We start from the raw sequence: 19366 nt of genomic DNA, 5'->3' as shown, positions 1-19366 counted from the left end.
TAGCAGAGCATATTCATGGATGGCCTTGATATGCATATGTGCAAATATCTCAAGACAAAGAGGCAGCATTAATTTGTGGAAGAGGGATGATAAATGAGAGTTTGGCTTTATGTGGTACTGTTAAGCCTCGGCATTTTATCTCGCAAGCAGGGTTTGTTTTATAGCATCTTTATCTACCACCCTACTGTTGTGCCGACAACAGCCCTTCTCCATCCCCCCTGTGCCAGAACTCCCCACTTTATGCTTCCCATCCTTCTGCCTTTAGCCACCTCCTGTCTGCTCTCCTCATGCAACTGGCAGAGGAGGAGAGCCTCCAACAGCACTGCAACAGCTTCAGTCTGGTCTGGAGGGAGCGGAAAGGTCAGTTTTTCTCTCACACGCAGGGCTTGATCATAAACAGGCAGACATATGCAACAGAAACGATTTGAACAACACAACAGCACTCCTGATGAAAGCCTCTTCAACCAAGTGGATTTTCTGTGCAGAGGAGTGTCAATCAAAACAAAAATCCTTTTAAAAACAAGGTGATTGAATCTGGTCAGGAACACAGAGGAATTAAAAAGACTTGCGTATCTGTTCAGTGCTTCATCGACTGTATAAAATCATTAATGAAAGAGTACTTCATCAAGGTTAGGGTAGTTCTTTCTTTGCAAAGATGTTGCTCTCTCTATTATTGCTTGCATACAGACTAGTGGTACATTAAAAAAAATAACCAGAATTCAGAGTAATCACCTTTATCCAGTAAAACATTTCTATCCTGATGCCAGTGGTCTCTTCCACAGTGACAATATCTTTTTATGATAAGGAAAATGTTACATGAATCACATGCTGTGGCCTTCAAAGTCACCAAATCTCGACTCAGCTGAACAACTGTGGGAGTTTTAGGGCTAAAGACAGTGTTTTCCATCACCAAAACAATAAAATGAGGAAACATCTTTGGAACAATGGTGTTCACCCCTCCTGTGGAGTAAAAGATTAGATAATCAATGCCAAAGTGCACTGAAGCCCTTTGTATGACATATGGTGGCCCAACAGTTTATTCAAGTATACATGCAACATTTCTGCTTTAAAATAAATACACTATGGGTGTTTTTTGCTACGTCTGCATCTAAATTGGTACAGTTACAATTGAGAATTTCAAAGAAAACATATTTAATTTCTAACAGTTTCAATTTACCCATTGTGAATGTAGTACAGCTCATAATATCGACAGCTATTTACACTGATTGCTATACATACGTTTTTAGTCATTTGTAAACTTTCATCTACCAACCTACAAATCATAAGCCTAAATAGCATTTTTTAGGTCCCACAATTTAATCCTTAACATTAACATCAATAGTTAATAAGGGGCTTTTAATTGTAAATACAGAAATGAGGATGGACATGACTGAAAAGGCAAGGCAATACTTTTCCTCAAGGCTATTAATGGCCACAGCAGTTATGTCAATCGCGGTTCTTTGAATGAAATGTTCTGAAATATTCTCCTCCTTCTGCCATCCACAGCACTCTGTCTTTTACCCTCAGTTAATGGTGCAGAATGGCAAAGGTGGCCAATGTTTAAAAGTTAAACCCTGTTGTGGTTGTTAAAATGTACGTGTAAAGTCTGTACTTTATGATTGAGCGATTGTTACAGTGTAAACACATTTATAAAAATGGCAAAGGTTCAAGAATCCCCATCGATCACGTAGTTTCTGTATACAAATGCACACGTTTTATTTCAAGTAAATATTTCAACTAGTCACCATATAGAGATGAATCTTGGTACCCCATTTAATTTGTAGGACAGTTTCCTCCAGCTTGAACTAGGGAGGGGTTCAGAAAAAAACATACATACACTACAATCATTATTATTATTAATAATTATTATTATAAAATATTGACGTCTTTGAGGGCGTAACTGTATGTAACTCTAAATGTAACTAAATGTAAACTAAATGTAACGAAATGTAACTCTATAGAGTTACATTTCACGTGCTGAGTTCATTGTATTTGTACCAGAGTCATTGTATGTAATATGATCAAGTACCTGAGTCATTGTATGTAATGTGATCAGTAAGTTATGACTATGCAGCCGATATGACAAAAGGAGCACAGCAAAGGACACCTTTGGTTGTGCGCTGCTCTTTTCAGCATACTGGAAAACGGAGTGTCAACATGTATTGTCTTTAGTGACTGAGTTACAAAGTGAAAGAAAAGCAGTCTTCTAGCATGAGAAGGAGAATGTGTAAAAGTGAAATTGAAAGCACTAAAAGTATGTCTGTGTAGGTTCTCAGTCATCCAGTCATGGCAATCTAAGGACGTTGTGGGGAACACACCCCATCACATCAAAAACTCCACTGACTTCACCAACAAGGTCCAGAAGCTTACACTGGATCTAAATGAAACAATCGTGTCCTTTCATGTGGTTTCATTCTTCGCTTGCATACCTACAACTGAGGCAGTGGAGACTGTCAGAAAACAACTACAGCAAGACAGCTCCTTATAAAACAGAACCAGTCTTACCCTCGATCGGATCTGCACACTGTTCTGATCTGCCTTACCGCTACATAATTTAAATAAAAAGAGGGTTTCTACAGACAAAAACATGGATGTGCCACGGGCTCCCCAGTGTCACCCACTGTAGCCAATCTTTACTTGGCGGAAGTGCAAAGTAAGGCTCTTGGGTCTTTTGAAGGGACAGCACCTAGCCACTGGTACAGATATGTGGATGACACCTGGGTCAAAATCAAAACCCAAGAAGTAGAAGCCTCCACTTTGAAGTTTACCCCAAGCCAACACGCACACATTTATCTCTTTGACTCTCACCACTCTCAAACACAAACTTGGAATAATCGGGAAAGAGGAGTGAAAGAAGCCATCTATGTCCACTGTGAACATGGAATCCTTGAACAGAGGGAGCAGCTTATGACTAGGGATGGGTACCGGTATCCGGTGCCATGATGGCACTGGTTCTGACATAAACGGTAGTAACCAGACCGAAAAGCAGTGCACATTTCGGTGCTTTATTTCGGTGCTTTTTTTTCCTGAGCTGTGATACACTTCTAGCCAATCACCCATCACGTTTCCGAGGATAGTAGGCGGGCCCAGGTACGTACGCTCTTTTAGAGCAGAGCTACAGATTAAAAATGTCCAGGGCGAAGCGGTCAAAAGTCTGGCTGTACTTCACAGCAAAATATGCAAACTCAGCAGCCTGCAACAAGTGCTTTAAGCTGATACTGTGATACTGTCAAAGGAGGTAACACCTCAAATCCGATGAAACAGCTGGCGACGCATAGCGTTTTTTTTAAAAGCCCAGAAATGCGCCATATTTGATAGCTTGCTGTGAGACCTCACACCGAGCACATCTACTGCGGGTGGGTTGCCTGTTATGCAACATCCCCCAAAAACACGAAGAGGAGAGTCCTGGCCCCTAGCCCTGCCAGTGTAGCAGAAATGATGACGGATGATGATGGCAGCAGCAGCAGCAGCCGTTCTTTTCTGCGTGAGTAGCTTAATGTTGTTCGTGTATAATTTACGTTGAGTAGGCTAACCACGTTATTACATTAATGCATGTAAGGTGAACTAGCAAACATCATCATAGCTACATGCGGCTGTCCTCTTGTTTGATGGCAGATACTCCCTTCACCCTGGCCAAAAAGGCTAAAATGACCAAAGAAAAAGAGGGAAACAGCTAAACATGAGAGGTTTTTGGACAACGTTTGTGTTTTTTACATTGTTTAAGCACTGCTTCCAGCCAAGAGTGATACCATATATGCCCCATAGCTGCAGAAAAGGCTAACATTGTTATCTTTTTACAAAAAACAGCTGAACATGAGAGGTTTTTGGACCAATTTTGTGTTCTCCATTCTTTGAGCACCGTTTGAGCACCGGCACAGTTTCAAAAGTACCGATTTGGCACCGGTATCGGATAAAACCTAAACGATACCCATCCCTACTTATGACACTGACTGTCTGCCATCTCCAATCCAGTTTTGAGATCCCTTCACAGGTGCCTTAACGCCCACTCACATCTCATGTCAGTTGATCTCAATGGCTCACATGATAGGGTGCGGCAAGGTCTGACAATGGTTTCACCTGAAACCTCTGCTGTTAATGACCCATACCTTGGCTCGTGTGATGAGGCACATGAACAATAATGGGTCAGCAGCCCTATTAAGAGACAACTCCCACTAGGGCTTAAATACCTGGGACTCTCCACCATTTGGTCTTAGAAGCTTCTCAGATGGTGAGAGGCCTTCAAGAAACTGACACAAGTCCAGTTGCTTTTCTTTCCAAGATCTTTAAAGCACCAAAAGGAAAGGTACAATTTAATAATAGCAGATAAAGAAACTAAAGGGCAGAACAAGACAGAGAAGCCACAGATGAGAGTGGAAAAAAAAACATGTTGAGACAAGAGAACGAGAGACAGAGAGAGAGAGAGAGAGAGAGAGGAAAAGAAAGAAAGGGCAAGAGCGAGAACGGGTGGTGGTGGCGGCGGTGGTGATGGGGGAGGGAGCAGAGGCCTCTTAACCTGGTGCGACGGGGCGTGTGCTTGTAAATAAACATCAGCTCGAGATTATTCTGAGCACGGAAACCCAGACTGTGGGGCCCTGAGGTCAGAATGGGCCCATACCTGGCTCGCTCTCTCTCTCTCTCTCATTCACACACACGCGCACACACACACACACACACACACACACACACAGATCTACATCCACACTTACACAGAGATTGTGTTCTGAGCAAAGCCCGGGCACTCAAATACATGAAAACAGACATATATTTGAGATATGAAGACCCACATACATGCATGCATGCATCCAAACACACACACAAACACGCATCTGCACAAACACACACACCCAAATAGAAAGTGACAAATGCACACAAACACATACACTGAATCTAGCAAGACAAAAAAAAAGTTAAACAAAGAAGCCCACTGCAGCGATACCCACACAGTGCCCACAGACTCAGAAAACATTCGAGCGCAGGCGCACACACACACACACATGCACACACACACTCGCACAGTTAACACTCCAGATGTCTGCAGACATCCAGTCATCCCTCAGCTCAGACTCCGTGTGTCATCAATCTCATTTTTTTTTAGTTCTTCTCTTATTGTTTTTGAAAAAGCGTCTGATGAGTCCAGACACTGGGATGTATGACTATTCACAGTGACATAATAAGTCGCTAGATTCACAGCACACTGACTCGAATCCAGAGATTATCTCCTGCATCTGCAGAGCTGGGCCACATCACCTTTAGCTGTGCGCTGCTTTTAAAAGTTAGTTACTGAAAAACTTTTTACTTTAAAGTCTCCACTGGAAGCACTAGAAACACATAAGTCAGTGGCAAGAGTTGTTTTTGGTCGATTGTTTGTTGAGAAAGTTGATTTTTAGAGTGAAATTAAGGTAAATGTTTTTTAATTTCCCCTCCTGATCTTGCCATCACTATGAACACACATTATATATGGCCATACATGGTAAGTGTCACTTACTGTTCGATGCTGGGGGACAGGTACAGTTTAGGAAAGACTTGGGTTGCCTCAGCATCCTCAAAGCTCACTGAGAGAAGGGCCACATCTTCTCCAGGGTCCAGTGCTGTGTCCTTAGATAGAAGAAGCCAGATTGGTTTAGTAAATAAACAAACAATAAATAAAAAAATAAAATATGGACTATGAAGGCATTCAGAGTTATTAAAACACATGAACTAATCAGATCATTAAAGTCAGTCAGAGATTAAATGAAACTTGTGCCATAGTCTCGAATTCAGATGGTAAACTGGTCGAGGTTCTCATCAATCAAAGATGGCTAACCAAATCATTATTCTCCAGTTGCTATGTACTTTTAAAAGAAAAAAGTACAACATCAACAATGTTAAAGAAGAAATTAATTATTTTTTGCAGCAGGAGGAGCAAACGGAAATAAAGACAACCCAAATGAACAAAAACCACCTGGTGTTAGCACAACTTTGGACTTATCCAAATATTCCTCTATGGAGAAAAAACCGTGAGACGTTTGCTTCCCTTAACATGTTACCTAAATTCATGGTAATGATATCACCAACCCAATCATTGTTTCTGGTCAAGCATGGCCACCTCTGATAAACGCATGCCCTGATGGCTCGTCTCCCCGAACAGGACAACGAGCTTCACTGTACCACAAACACTGCTCAAAACTTAAAGAACAAAAATGTCAAATGTCAGCATTCAGTTCCAAATAAATTGAAGCAAAAGGTGTCAAAGAAGTTGCCAATGTGACTGATATTTGTTTAAACATGTGTTTAAAAAAGTGGGGGGTACACCTAAAGATAATTATATTTCTTTTAATATTTGATTTGGCAAGAGTTTATAAAACTCTTCTTGTCTTAATATATACCGTATATATTTCTCTTGTTTTTACTGGCACCTGATAGCATCAGACAGGCCACAATCACAATATAACTACCTGGTACCTGCCAACTACCAGGAGTTGGACCGGTAAAACGTGTGTGGAACAATGAGATGAGATGCCGCTTTAACAATGAGGAGAACCTTGCCACAGCTGTCAAAAAGTCTTGAGTGGAACTTGCCACAAATAAATAAAAAGATAAAATAAAAATAAAGTCCAATGGAAACTTTATCTGGCAAGTTTACCACAACTATGAGGCACGTATATAATTGAAAAATGGCCATAATTTCCCCAATTTACCTGTTTTTTTTATACATATATAGCACATCCAACAATGGATGAAATGATTTCTTAGGATATGATGGAAATGTTAGCTTGTGCTTTTGTGCGTGAGTATAGCCTTGAACACCTGCTAGCATATCTGCAGACTCCTACGCCTTTTCTTTACAGGAAGCTCTCGTCACTCTAATAGCAGACACACTTCCATTTTAATCAATACATCTGCCACCGTTCATACGATAACCTTGTCGCTTTTGTTGCATCGCATGTACACATACAAGTAGCTAAACAGAAAATAACACTACATCTACCTCAAACCACTTGAGTTATTTATAACATGTGCAGTGTCAAATTTCCAAAAGGAAGCAAGTGACGGATTTGATAAGAGGTTCGAAAGAGTTCAGATTGAGAAGCAAACAGTTCCCTGTTTTGGATGATACATTTCACAACAATTGCACAAGCCTCAAAAATATCAAAGTAGATGGAAAGGCGAGGAGGGAAGACACCAGAAGAAACATCTGTTTTGTTTCATGCCACATTAACTTCAACAGCTGCACCATGAGGCTGAGCTGATGACTGGGAGCACCAATCAAATCATGTGTGAGATGGATGCAGAGGCCACCCGGAGCTGCTCGCTGCAAACCTCATCCGTCTCTCTGAGGTTCTAATTTCTCATTCTGTGATGTTTTTCCTAGAGCATGGCTACTTCCCGAGCACTGTCATTAGTGCAATTCCACATCAAACACCATTCTCGACTCCCTATCTCTCTCCATGAAGGCTCAGCAGCGTTAATCAAATGTCTTACAGATGGTTTGAACTCATCCATTTGTTATAATCGCTGCCCGCCGTGGTGAGAGGAAATCTAACCACCATACATGATGGACAGAGGCGCAGTGCAACCAGTTTGCAGCAAAGCAGCCTCTAATGTAATCAAGCTTATTAAATAATCACGCACGCTTTGGTGTGCTAATAACAAAACCAAAAATGACCTCTGGTTTGAGAAAAATAAACTCCTTCACTGAACATTTTCTCCTTAAGTGGAGTGGAATTAATTTCTCACCATGTAATCGAATGATTTTTAATCATTTGCTTAATTAAAGAAAAAAAAAACAATCGAATTAATCAAAAACAATAAAATAAATAATAAATAATTACAGCCTCGAGAGTAAGAAAAATGTCAGAGGACCAAAAGGCAAAGAAAAGGCAAATAAAATAAAAAGGGCTATTAATGCAGCTCTTTACTCTGCAGTACATTTATATAGTAACACATGTATTTATTGGTCACTACAATGGCTTAAGCTACACTGACTGTCACGCAGTGTGTTGTCGCAGCAGATACATTAGGGGGTAAAGACATAAGACGTCGAAAGGAGGCAGAGAAAGACGACAGGGTGTGTGGCATCCAAACGTGTTGCCTGATGGAATCAGCTCACATCAATATAGTGTGCATCAGTAAACAAGAGCTGCTCTCCGTCTCTCAGCAGCGCTCGCGGCTTCTGCCGCTGACAATATGGGACAGATAGGAACAGGCGTGGAGATGTGGGGCTGGGGTGGGCGTGGGGTTTGGGAAAAGATTGTTTTGCTCCAGTTTGTAGCTGTCAAGTCCCGTTCTCATCTTTAAAGGTGATTTAATGGATGCTTCCTTCGGACTGGGAGAGAGTAAACAGACGGATGAGAACCAACAGGAAGGTGGAGAGGGCTAGGAGGGGAGCATGGGCCAGCTCTGCATGGGCTGCAGTGGACCATCCCTCGATTCGGTCAGACCAAGGGCGCCGTTGAAGGGAGAGCCTTTTTGCGGAATGAATCAGACTGATCTCGTCCCAGAAGACAGCGAGGAGCTGTCACAAGTCATATTGCATCAGTGAAACAAACAAACTAAAGGCAGACCCTTTAACTTTTAGCTATTGCCATTCTAAATTAATGTGCTGTGCAAAAGAACTGGACTACACAGATAAAAATAGTTGTTTTGTCTTGTTTAGGTAAGTATAACTGCACATCAAACTTTTGCGCGATTATTTTACAACCTCACTTTTGTTTGTAAAACTGAAAAGTAAGTAGTGTCATCCAAGTCTGATCCAAGTTTAAACTTTTCCTCCAAGACTAAGAGTCTCAATGCTTCCTAGTAGCTATGTGACGCCGTTTTTAAGTCTTGACAAAGGCCCGAATATCAGAATCACATATGCCTCCACCATGTATAGAGATTTACTTGTTTCCCATTATCATGTAGTGGACAACTGCTTCCTAACCTGGGGTTTGTCTCGTAGCTGAGAGTTGAACAACTTGCTCTCAACTTCGTGTCATTGTTGCACCAGTAAACAATGACATGAAGTTGAGAGATTGGTGAATCTCATCACCACAGGTTGATGAACTTTATTGACAAGCCATGGTTTTTTTTGTTGCCACATTACATCTTACATAGGTCCTCTCCTGGCCAAATACTGGGCTTTGGAGGCTGACAACCAATAGTAAGAATGATTAGGATACATATGGTAAAGTCCAAGGGTCTTCTAAGTAAAAGTGTGTTTTACTTTCATTTCAAAAAATTGGATACATCATTAACTAAATAAGGAAAAGGTCTTTTTGTAAAAACACTGGAATGGGGAAGTGGGTTTTCCTTTGTGGTTGGATAAAACCTGTCTTTTGGGAGATTTGGAGACAAAAACTTATATATGCAGTAAAAACACTGCTATGAGTGCGCCCCGTTATAGGTGAAGTGGATAAGATTGATCATCATTGCAATGGATACTTTACCCCACCGAAGCATAAAACACAGCTCACAAGGAAGCTGGCTAACATCAAAAAGAGCACTAAAGCATTGACCTAGCAAAACTCCCCAAATCCCAGAATTTTAAGCAATGGAACAAGCTCAAAAACCCCTAGTTGCAGAGTTCTCCTCTGCAACAGACAAGACTAAATGAATCCAAACCAAGTGAAATCAATCAAGCCAAAGCAAATGTCTTCATGTCATAATCTAGACAATCTTAATTTAGTATGGATGTTATCATCATAAGTCATCAAATATGTTTTTAGTGAAGGAATCCACAAATTCGATAGACTTCTACTCTACTCTACTCTACTCACTGCCTGGCAATCGGTGAGAGTTAAGAACCAATTGATTAATCGTGCAACTTAAACTAAATTGCGGCTGACTGAGAGGTTAAACATTTGGATAACTTAGAGAAAAAAGATGTCAGATCTTGCTGTCTTTGTGAGTGAATGCTGCTTGTGGGGAAGATGCTATTTTTGACTCTTAGAACTGTCCAAGTATTGCAAACCGACAACAGTGTAACCTAATTTTTTCTTTTTTTAATCTCCACTTTCATGATCCCTGAAGTCCCATGAGCTGTAGATTCAAGTACCCAGACTCCTGAGTATTAAAAGATATAAAAAAAATTTCAAGAGTACGGAGAGAGAGACAAAGATGTTTATCTAAAGCTTGAACTTGAACTCAAATTTCATGATGCAATTTTCTGGGGGAAAAAAGTTTGTTCTTAAGTGGGGTGTTTAAAGTAAATTAAAGCGTAGAGAGGCAATACAAATGATTTACTTGACAGCTGGTTTTGGTTATGGAATACACAGAAGGGATGTGCTTGCAGTGCAGTGGTAATTTAAAAACTCCTTTCTTCTCTCAAAACTATCCCAATGAGAACAAAAGTTGACCTTTTAACCTGCTTGCCTTGAAACCATTACTTAAATTAAAACAGAAGAGCATTTCCCTCCTGTAATGAAATAAAAGGCCCCAAATGGCCATTAATGTTTCTCCCTTTTAACCAAATACACTTGAGGGCAGCTGCTGCTTGCTTATGTAAAGAGTTAGTTGAGAAGAAACAAAAAAAGCCTTTCCTCCACAAGCCACAGGCAGAACCTTAATGAAGAGGCTTCTTCATCAGTAAGTAATGAGCACTGAAATGGCCTCACTCTGAGGACTGCAAGACAGGGAGGGCATCCTGCAGCAGTTGCAGTTCTACGTTGTGCCCAGTATTTACTACGTGCCCTCAGAGAATATGACTCAAGAGCTCAAGGACTAGTTTTAAGAAAGAGGGTGAAGAGCACGTACATTTGTGTGGACATCAAGGTTAGAGGGTGCCTCCAAGTCAAGCTCTTTCACGTGGCCACAACTACACATCTTCCATGCTCGTTACTCTTTCAGACATAAATGCATACACAAACGCGCTTTTCCTTGTGTCCGTCCTTGTGCTCCCCGATGCCCTGGCCTCTGGCATCTCCTCTGTGTCGCATGTGACAGGTTGGAAATGTGACAGCTGTCCTTATGCCAGACCAAGTCTGACCAAAGTCACACACACAAAAACACTCATCCGCGAATGCTGCACAGGGGCTCAACTGCAGGGCTCAAACGGAGGAGGTAAGGGCACTTTGTCCATCTTCTTCGCCCAACTTTAAATGTCATGCCCAACGTAATGGGCCGGCTTGACTGACAGCAGGGTTGTTGTGTGAGGACGTGTCCAGCTTCTAGGCTTTGAGTGCCCCTGTAGACATGCTGGACACAGTGCTTCATCCCTGTACACAGTGTTGAGCAAAAGTATTGAACCGCCCCTTATTTATTTATTTATATTTTGCTAGGAGAATGGGAAATAGGTGCAGTGACTTATTGAATTATCTGCAAACATACATGAAAATACAATATTAAGCAAAAACAGAGTTGGAGCAATTTAAGGAGCTCAAAGAGATTAATATTTGGTATAACTACCAAACTCTCTTAGGCAAACTTTATTGTAATTTCTTTAGGTTTTTTTTCAGGAACTTCTCTCCAGGATTCTTGAAGGAGATTCAAAGTTCTTCTTGGGATTGTTGGCTGCCTTTTATTTCACTTTCTGTAAAGATTATGCCAGACTGCTTCAATAATGTTGAATTCCGAGGTTTGGGGAGGCCAATCCATGAACTAGTGTTCTATTGTGTGTGTGTTTTTTTCTGTTATCCAGGTATGCTTTTACTGCACTGATAATTTATTAGGGATGATAGTGATGCAAAAAAAATGAAGCCATTGCCAATCAGACACTTTCCAGATGGAATTACACGGTGGATCTAAGTCTGCCTGTATTATTCTGCATTCGTAATTCATTAATAATTCCATCAATTTAACTTTCTTTTACAAATGGCAGTAGGCACTCACTATTGTACCTCTCTTCTGACCTTCTGTTGACAATGGTTTCAACCAAAATTTTGAAATTTTGATTCATCATTTCATAATACCCGTTGCCACTGACTTTCAGCATAATTCTTATGTTATTTGTCATAATACAGCCTACGTTTCCTTTGCTTATAAATCTGTTCTTGGGAGCCACATTTCCACTGAGCCCATTTCTGATGAGGCTTCGTTGAACAGTAGATACATTTTTCTTTGCTTTTTTTAAAGACTTCCAGATACTGTTTATTAACTTAATTTGTCCTCCACTTGTCCAATTTTGTCAAATGGTTCATTGAAATATGCCAAATTTTTAGCCAAGAGTTTTTAGGAGTTACCTTGTTGGCAGACAGACAGTCTTTGGCATTTTTCATAGATTCAACAAAAGAAATTGGATCAAATTTTATATCTGCTATAGGTAAACGGTTCTGCATACTGATTGCTTTTGATATGGTGTTTTTATGCTTCGTTTTTTTTAATGCTAGGGCAGGACAGAGGTGTGGTAAGTCCCAAGTTTGACTCCACCGTCTGCGTGGAGTTTACAGTTCAAAGACATGCAATTAGTGGGGTAAGGTTAACTGGTTATTCTAAATTGCCCATAGGTGTGAGTGTGGATGGTTTCTCTCTCTGTGTTTGTCCAGGGTGTACCCTGAACCTCTCGACCTATGGTAGCGGAGATAAGCTCTAGCTACCCTAACTCTGACAAGGATAAGCAGGATTTTAGAGAAAAGTGTCATCCAAGTACTAAAGTTTAATAGGTCTGTTAAGAGGCATGTATTTTACCAAAAAAACAGTCCAGAAAGAAAAGAAAAAAGTCCATTCTTAATAACGCGACATGAAATATTGCTGTTTTGTCCCAAATATTTCTTTCAGTAACCAGTGTTAATGTTGTGAACATGCATGTTTTAACCCAAACCTCAGTCAGTTCCTGAAGTAATTTTGGTTGCCCAAACCTAACCAAAAGGCGAATGAAAGCTAAATTAAACAGAAAATGAACACATAGTTCAACTAAATGCAAATGCTCAAAGGAGCAGCAAGTGGTTGAGTCTTGTGATTTATGTGTCAATTTTTCAGATACAATAGTTTACTTTCAGCATTCAATATTGCTGTGGTCAGAGCATAAAGACACAGATGCTAAAGGTCACATCATGCTCATCTTTTAGACACCAGTATCTTTGTACTAAGCAGTAGTACTTCATGCCCCCGAGACGAGAAGTTAAAAAAAAAAAAAAAAAAAAAAAAGAGTTCACTCTAATGTGGGAGTCACTCCACACTGACTTTCATACAGGATTGTCATACTGGTTTCTATCAAGGTAGTGTGACTAAATCCAATCTTTGAAGCTGAATATTAAACCTTGGGTATTACTGAATTACCAGAGTGGTTGGTGAGATGTCGAATAATATCATTTTAGATGGAGTGTAAAGTTGTCTTACATTGCTGCCAATTATATCTTCATATTGGTCATACTATGCTCCTGAATGCTGCGCTGTTTGAGTGTGTGAGAAAAACGCTAGCACTAAATAATGAATCCAAATGAAAAGAAACACAAGAAAAACAGAGTGTTGGAAAGCATGTCCTTATTCGGGAGTTATTATTTCCTTATCTTTGGTGGAAATTGCTTTCATTCTACAGCAAATACATTTCATTGTGCTCTTTTAAGAAGTGTTGAGAGCCATCAATGTCAAGCAATTTCAGCAAAACAGAAACAAAATGCACTGACCAGCATAACATGTTAAATAATAGTTGGAGTCCTTCAGCAGAATGTAATGAATGAATGCCTGACATACTGTGTTATGTGTTTGTGTCAGGCTTTTCATACGTTTGACAGCAACTTACGTCATCATTCCTCGAGGGAGCAAATCACAGGGTCAAGGTGGTAGCTGCCAAAATGTCTCTTTGCATGACATGAAATGTTCTGATTGAGAAAGAGAGTTGAGGATATTGTTCCTAATGATGTGGTGCTGCTGTCTGTACTGCAGGCACCATGATGATCCCACTCCCTCCACCTCAGCAACAGAGCATGCAAGAGAAAGCACTAAAGTGGCATGTCCAAGAAGGCCTAACGTTCCCTTGGAAAATCTCATCTGCTTTAGGCCATTTTCAAACCCTCCATTTCAAAAAGCACTCATATCATTCAGTAACTCAGGCAGGTAGATAATTAACCAGGCAACCTTGTGTCACTGCATAGCTGTACCTCGTGCCAGGGCTCAATTTTGATGTGAGGACAATAGTCAGAAGATTACAGAACACACATGCTCCACCTGGAACCAACTTGGTAAAACAGCACCCAAACACACCTAAACATTTCTCTGTTGCCACAGTCACAAAGGCTCTGTGCACGGGGTGTGTTTGCAACCTGAAGAATATGAGCGTGCCTCTTAGTGTGTGGAGACTGTTAGTATGAAGGGTGCGGTCACAAATTGTAATCTGCCCAGTAGTACTTGCCAGTACATTTTATAACAAATCAGCGAGTACCAGCAGAAAAAAAAACCCCCAAACAATCCTCAGAATGTATTCTGTCAATTTAAGCTGTGTCGATATTAATAAGTTGTCATTGCTGATTATAAAAATCAACAGAAACTTGGACTTTTAAAAACCACGTTTCATTACAGAAAAGGGCAAGCACTTAAAAAACAAACAAAAAAACTAATTTATTACCATCAGCTGGCTAAAATAAGTTCAACAATTCCATACCAACAGCGCCAAAGTGGAAAAAACATGTTGCCTTCCTGAGTAGAAAGATGTTCACAGGCAGTCAGCCTCAGTAAATTATTAGCAGGTTATTGGTTGAAGCATCCATCTATCATTTATACACACAAAAATACAGTGAACTGTGCTACATATAAATATATTGAATTTATAAACAAGGGACCAGCCTTTTAGTACTAGAAACTGCCTGTTTTCCTAAAGTGGCTCGCTTATAGTCCAAGTGATGCAGTTTGCGCAGACTTAATGTCTAATATTTTTATTTTTGCCTTTTTAAATTTACTGGGATTCATAAACAATCCCAGTAAAATTCATGGCAAAATAGACGTGGACATTTTGGCCTGGATATTCAGTGGCTACTCCAGAAGTGCTATAAAGAGTGTCCCAAAAGCAAAGTCAGTAGTTGATGAGGTCCTAGATTTAACATAGTCTTATAAACATCTTCAAAGCATAGGATGACCAAAATCTGCATGTACTGTACATTTCTGGGCCATCAGGTGAGTGTTTAGGGCAAATGCCAGCCAGACAGTCACTGTATTTCGTTGCCTTGCTGTATTTCCCTGTACTTGTTGTCTGTCTCCACTGCTCATATAAAAGGCCAAATGTGGTTTAGTTTCGGCTATCTGGCTGAGATTTTCAGTTACTGTGGTATTCATTCTGGCCTTTCTTTAAATCACTTTAATCCCATGACAATAACAAACAAAAGCAGCAGGCAGTCACTTTTGACAACTACTTGACACGTTACTGGATGAAACATCTATCATCACATCTAAACACCCTCAAATCTATGAACAAAATGACTTGTTGTTCACCAAAGGACGGCAGTTAGTTGAAACCAGATTATTAAGTGTCTAGAGAGAGAGAGAGAGAGACATGTGATCCAAATGTTGTCAGAAGTAAGTTCCTCGTAAGAAACCTGCCTGGATGACCACTTAGTCGCCACTATTTAAAATAAGTCTTAAAAATGCAAAATCTTAGTCAAAAGTGCAAAAGGCCAAACAGTGTTGTGGTTTCAGTTATGGTGGTATTCATCATGGCTTTTTATTAAGTCTGTTTAATCCCATAATTATCATAAACGCAGCTGAAAAAACATCACAAGCACATCATGTTACAAAAGAATTAACCAATGATGTCCCCACCCCAAAAGAAAGAAAACACAGCATCACCTATTACTGACTCATAATTATATGATAAACTTAAGGATGTGCGCGACTACTCGACCAGACCTTACTATACCTTAACTGGCTCCTGTCGAGGCTGTATTTCAGCCAGGTGTGTCCGACTGCGAGGAGGCCCAGGGTAGACCCAGGGCACGGTGGAGAGATTACATCTACCAACTGACCTGGGAACGCCTTGGTGTTTCTCTTTCAGATGGAGAGGGGTGTGATTTTTGTCAGTTTGAAGGATAACGTGCAATTTTCATAATGCACAATGTGAGGAGCTGAATAGTTAAGCGGCATGATTCTTATAGAAGAATATGACTAATGGTTTCGAATGCCTTTGTTCAGAGAGTCATTGACATTAAACGGTTGTCAAATTTAACTTGAAATCTGAGTTAGTTTTAGACTAGTGGGTTCATCTCATTTTTTTCCCTTGTATAGTTGACTAATAAATTAGATCCCTAGTTCAATACTTCCACCAGAGTACCATGGATGAAATACGACTTAATATTACAACCAGTATGGTCAACAGTGCAGTCAAGACTCCAAAACATTATATGTATGCATCTACGTGGCACCAAGTGCTCTCTTTCTATCTTCTTCTATCTTCTGTACTCATTAAAAATCTTTGCCTTTTCCAGAGGTGATAACTGGCACATGGCCAATAGTTTTGCCACTGAGACACTTGAGCTCTGACACACAAGTCATATGTGTGGCTGTGGCCAAGTGTTACCGATAGCGTGTCACTGATAACATGTCACTGCAATGATCTGGCCTACATTGAAGCGGGGGCTCAAAGCCACAAGGGTGACTCAAGTCACATGTGGACAAACACACGGCTGTGTTTCTAGAATGCATATAGTATGTTCACAATGACAACACAATACAGAGTGATCTATAGGCCAGCTGCCACCGTACTACATGGTGATGGTATTTTGTGGTATACCAAATTTTTAACAAAAAAACATCATCTACTTGGACTAGAGTTGTGTCACAATAATGCAGTTGGTTATTGTGACATTTTCTAGGGCTGACAATTCTAATTGCATTAATAGTGCTTCACTGACAGTGTTGCTTCACTGCACCATTAATTAATGAGTTTATTCAGATTTTTGTGATCATTCAAACCACTGCAGCTCCCCATGCTCATTTAAAGCCAATGGGAATTTTGGCCTAAATAACCATCAAGTTATAAAATTGTTAGTTCCCGACAAAATGTTATTTCTTTGTGACAGAAAACACAGCCTTTAGTAAACTGCAGTTCATGGCAATTATACTGGTGACATAGCAAAAAAATGCAGAAAGACAAAAAAGAAATTCATTTTTCTTTTCACTTGCAATGCATTATTGATATTTATCAATTTAAAGTTAGAATTTTTTTATAGTTTGACCCAGTGAACCAACCTTACTGTATGTGTTCAATCTCATTACATCCATATTCAAGCTGGATTAATTCGCAAAAAAAAGAAAAAGAAAAAGAAAAAGGAACACTTCGTTCTGCTGCTACTTCATATGAAAAGCACTGAGCTGGTGGAAAGAGTGGTGTAAACAACATGCGGGTGACTTCCAGACATGTGAGTGGAGATGAAATGTCAGACCTTTTCAGAAAGGTGATGGTGTTGTCATGATGGCGTATGAAAGTGGAGGACAAGCCTGTTGTAGAAAGGAAACACTTGCCTTTTAACATGTTAATATTGTGAAGTGCTTCATGCCAACTAAATCCATGATCTTTTTTATGGTGCATAAACGGAAACACGGAGTGAATGCAAACTAATTCCACATCTAAATATGGCTTTTGTTGGTCTTTAAAGGTGATGTGACTCTGAAAGCACTCGTATGTTGTTTCAACACTCCTTGGCAATCAACTCATCCTAATGCCATTTCTCTTCTTAGGGTGTCAAATGTTGTCATTCTGTCTGATACTGTGGCATTGCATAGATATGCAAAGTAAAGGGGTTTATTTTAACCCAAACCACAATCTTTTCTGCTGGTTACTCTCAACTCTGGAAATTATGTCACCACCTCTCCTCTACCAGCCTCCGTTTGAGGCCTTCATACATCTGCAAATGGGGCTGTTACATGTGAAAGGCCAGTGCAACTGCAGCCAAAGCATCTGAGCACTGACGCTAAAGGACACCTTGTGAGTAATGGGGAGACGTAGGAGGCATCTGAAAAAGCTCCACTATACAGCACGTCGGGATGAAAACGTGTTGGCCTCTTTACATCATTAACCTTCGTGTTGGAAAATGACACTTTACCAGTTTGTTTAAAAGTAACTCCAAGGGGTCGTTTACAAGCGGCCATATGCAAGAAATTGGCAGCGAGCCCATCTCACCAACCGCTTTGAGCTACCAACAGTATCTCATGGCATGGGAGTGAGAACAGGCTGCCTCTGTTGCCTCTGTCTGCAAAGTGCTTGATTTATATTGGCAGTTTTGTCTGTCTCCAGTCATTATTAACAGAAGTCTCAATTTTATAAAATGTGGTCACATTCGATGCCTCTTGTGGTTTTTAAACAAGGCTTGCTAACATGAGCTAAATTATACCCAACCTCACATGGACTACAGAAAATACTTTTTGATCAAAGCTGCATGAAAACTACTGTTGTCAACAACTGTTGACAATCCCATTCATCTTTACTGCCTGGGTCACACAGCTGTAATGTTTGCAAAGGTTGAGCTAAAAGAGACCAAAACATCTGGGATATTCTCACTGTGCCTCACCTTAGGAACATTAACATGTGACATTATAGAGCTTATTAGCACATTTATAACAGCCTTGCAAATTGGATTATTGGAAAATAATTCACTGAATCTTGGATATTTGATTTGCAGTCTGTGAATACAGTTGTTTGTTTCTGCTTCTCTGAGATTATGATGATTGATTTGTGCTTTGGTGCATTGCTTTAGTGAAATAAAGGGAGAGGAAGGAAGGCAAAGCCAGGCAGAGACAGTGTTTATTTATTGTGGGTCTTTTTGAAGTCATTGGTAAGTCAAGGGTAAGCCAAAGCACAGTTTCACAAATGAGCACAGACATGTAATGTAGAGGGACAAAATTTCACATTGAAGTTACGAGAGGTGCTGAGAAGGCCAAGGATTTGAGACTTAAATAAAAGCTGCCCAACGCCAGGATTCATATGAGAGAAACACAAAGGATTAGGAAGAAGAACATCTGGAGGTGTTGCAGAAAAATAACATATAGATGGTGCATAACTTGACGGGGAGCGAGGGTGGAAAGTAGGCCAAATGGAAGTAATTCAATGGAGGCGTGGAGCAGTGGAGCGGGGACGGAGGAGAAAGAGGGGGAGGGTGCTGGGGGTGGTGGAGGTATTCTCCTGAGACTGTAATGTTGGAAACCTCTGATGCTCAGCTGGGGGTACAAGCAGGTGGGTGGGACTGCTCGTTTGGAGACGCAGTGTGGGTGGTTATGGGGGAGGGGGAGTCAGGGATTCGCAGAGGGAGACGGGAGGCGGACATGACCTTTGGTATCAAGGAGTGATACTGGGGTCACTGCAGCAGTGGGGAGTGGATGTGAGCTGTGTGCCCTCTCACCACCCCTCCTAAGGCTGTGATGGATGCCGAGGTGCTCGCCTTCATCTCCTTAAATACAATTCTGACATTTGTTTCCACACTTGAGAAAGAGGTGATGAACCATTGTTACAAGCCTTCTAGAAGGCACGTGAAATCTCATCATTTCCTGA

General features: G+C 40.6%; 1 protein-coding gene across 1 annotated transcript in view; it reads right to left on the bottom strand.

The window, feature by feature from the left end:
• babam2 (BRISC and BRCA1 A complex member 2) overlaps nucleotides 1-19366 on the bottom strand; it is a 121552-nt gene that overhangs the window by 32669 nt on the left and 69517 nt on the right. The window contains exon 7 of the mRNA XM_085441805.1: nucleotides 5486-5595. Within this exon, the coding sequence (XP_085297931.1) occupies nucleotides 5486-5595 (110 nt within the window). The remainder of the gene's footprint in view (nucleotides 1-5485; nucleotides 5596-19366) is intronic.

Source organism: Copadichromis virginalis, linkage group LG19 (genome assembly GCF_057382275.1).
Source record: "Copadichromis virginalis isolate Kocher_CV1m ecotype Utaka linkage group LG19, C_Virginalis_male_GT1.1, whole genome shotgun sequence".
Classification (NCBI taxonomy): Eukaryota; Metazoa; Chordata; class Actinopteri; order Cichliformes; family Cichlidae; genus Copadichromis; species Copadichromis virginalis.
This window is presented reverse-complemented; position numbering and strand designations above follow the sequence as displayed.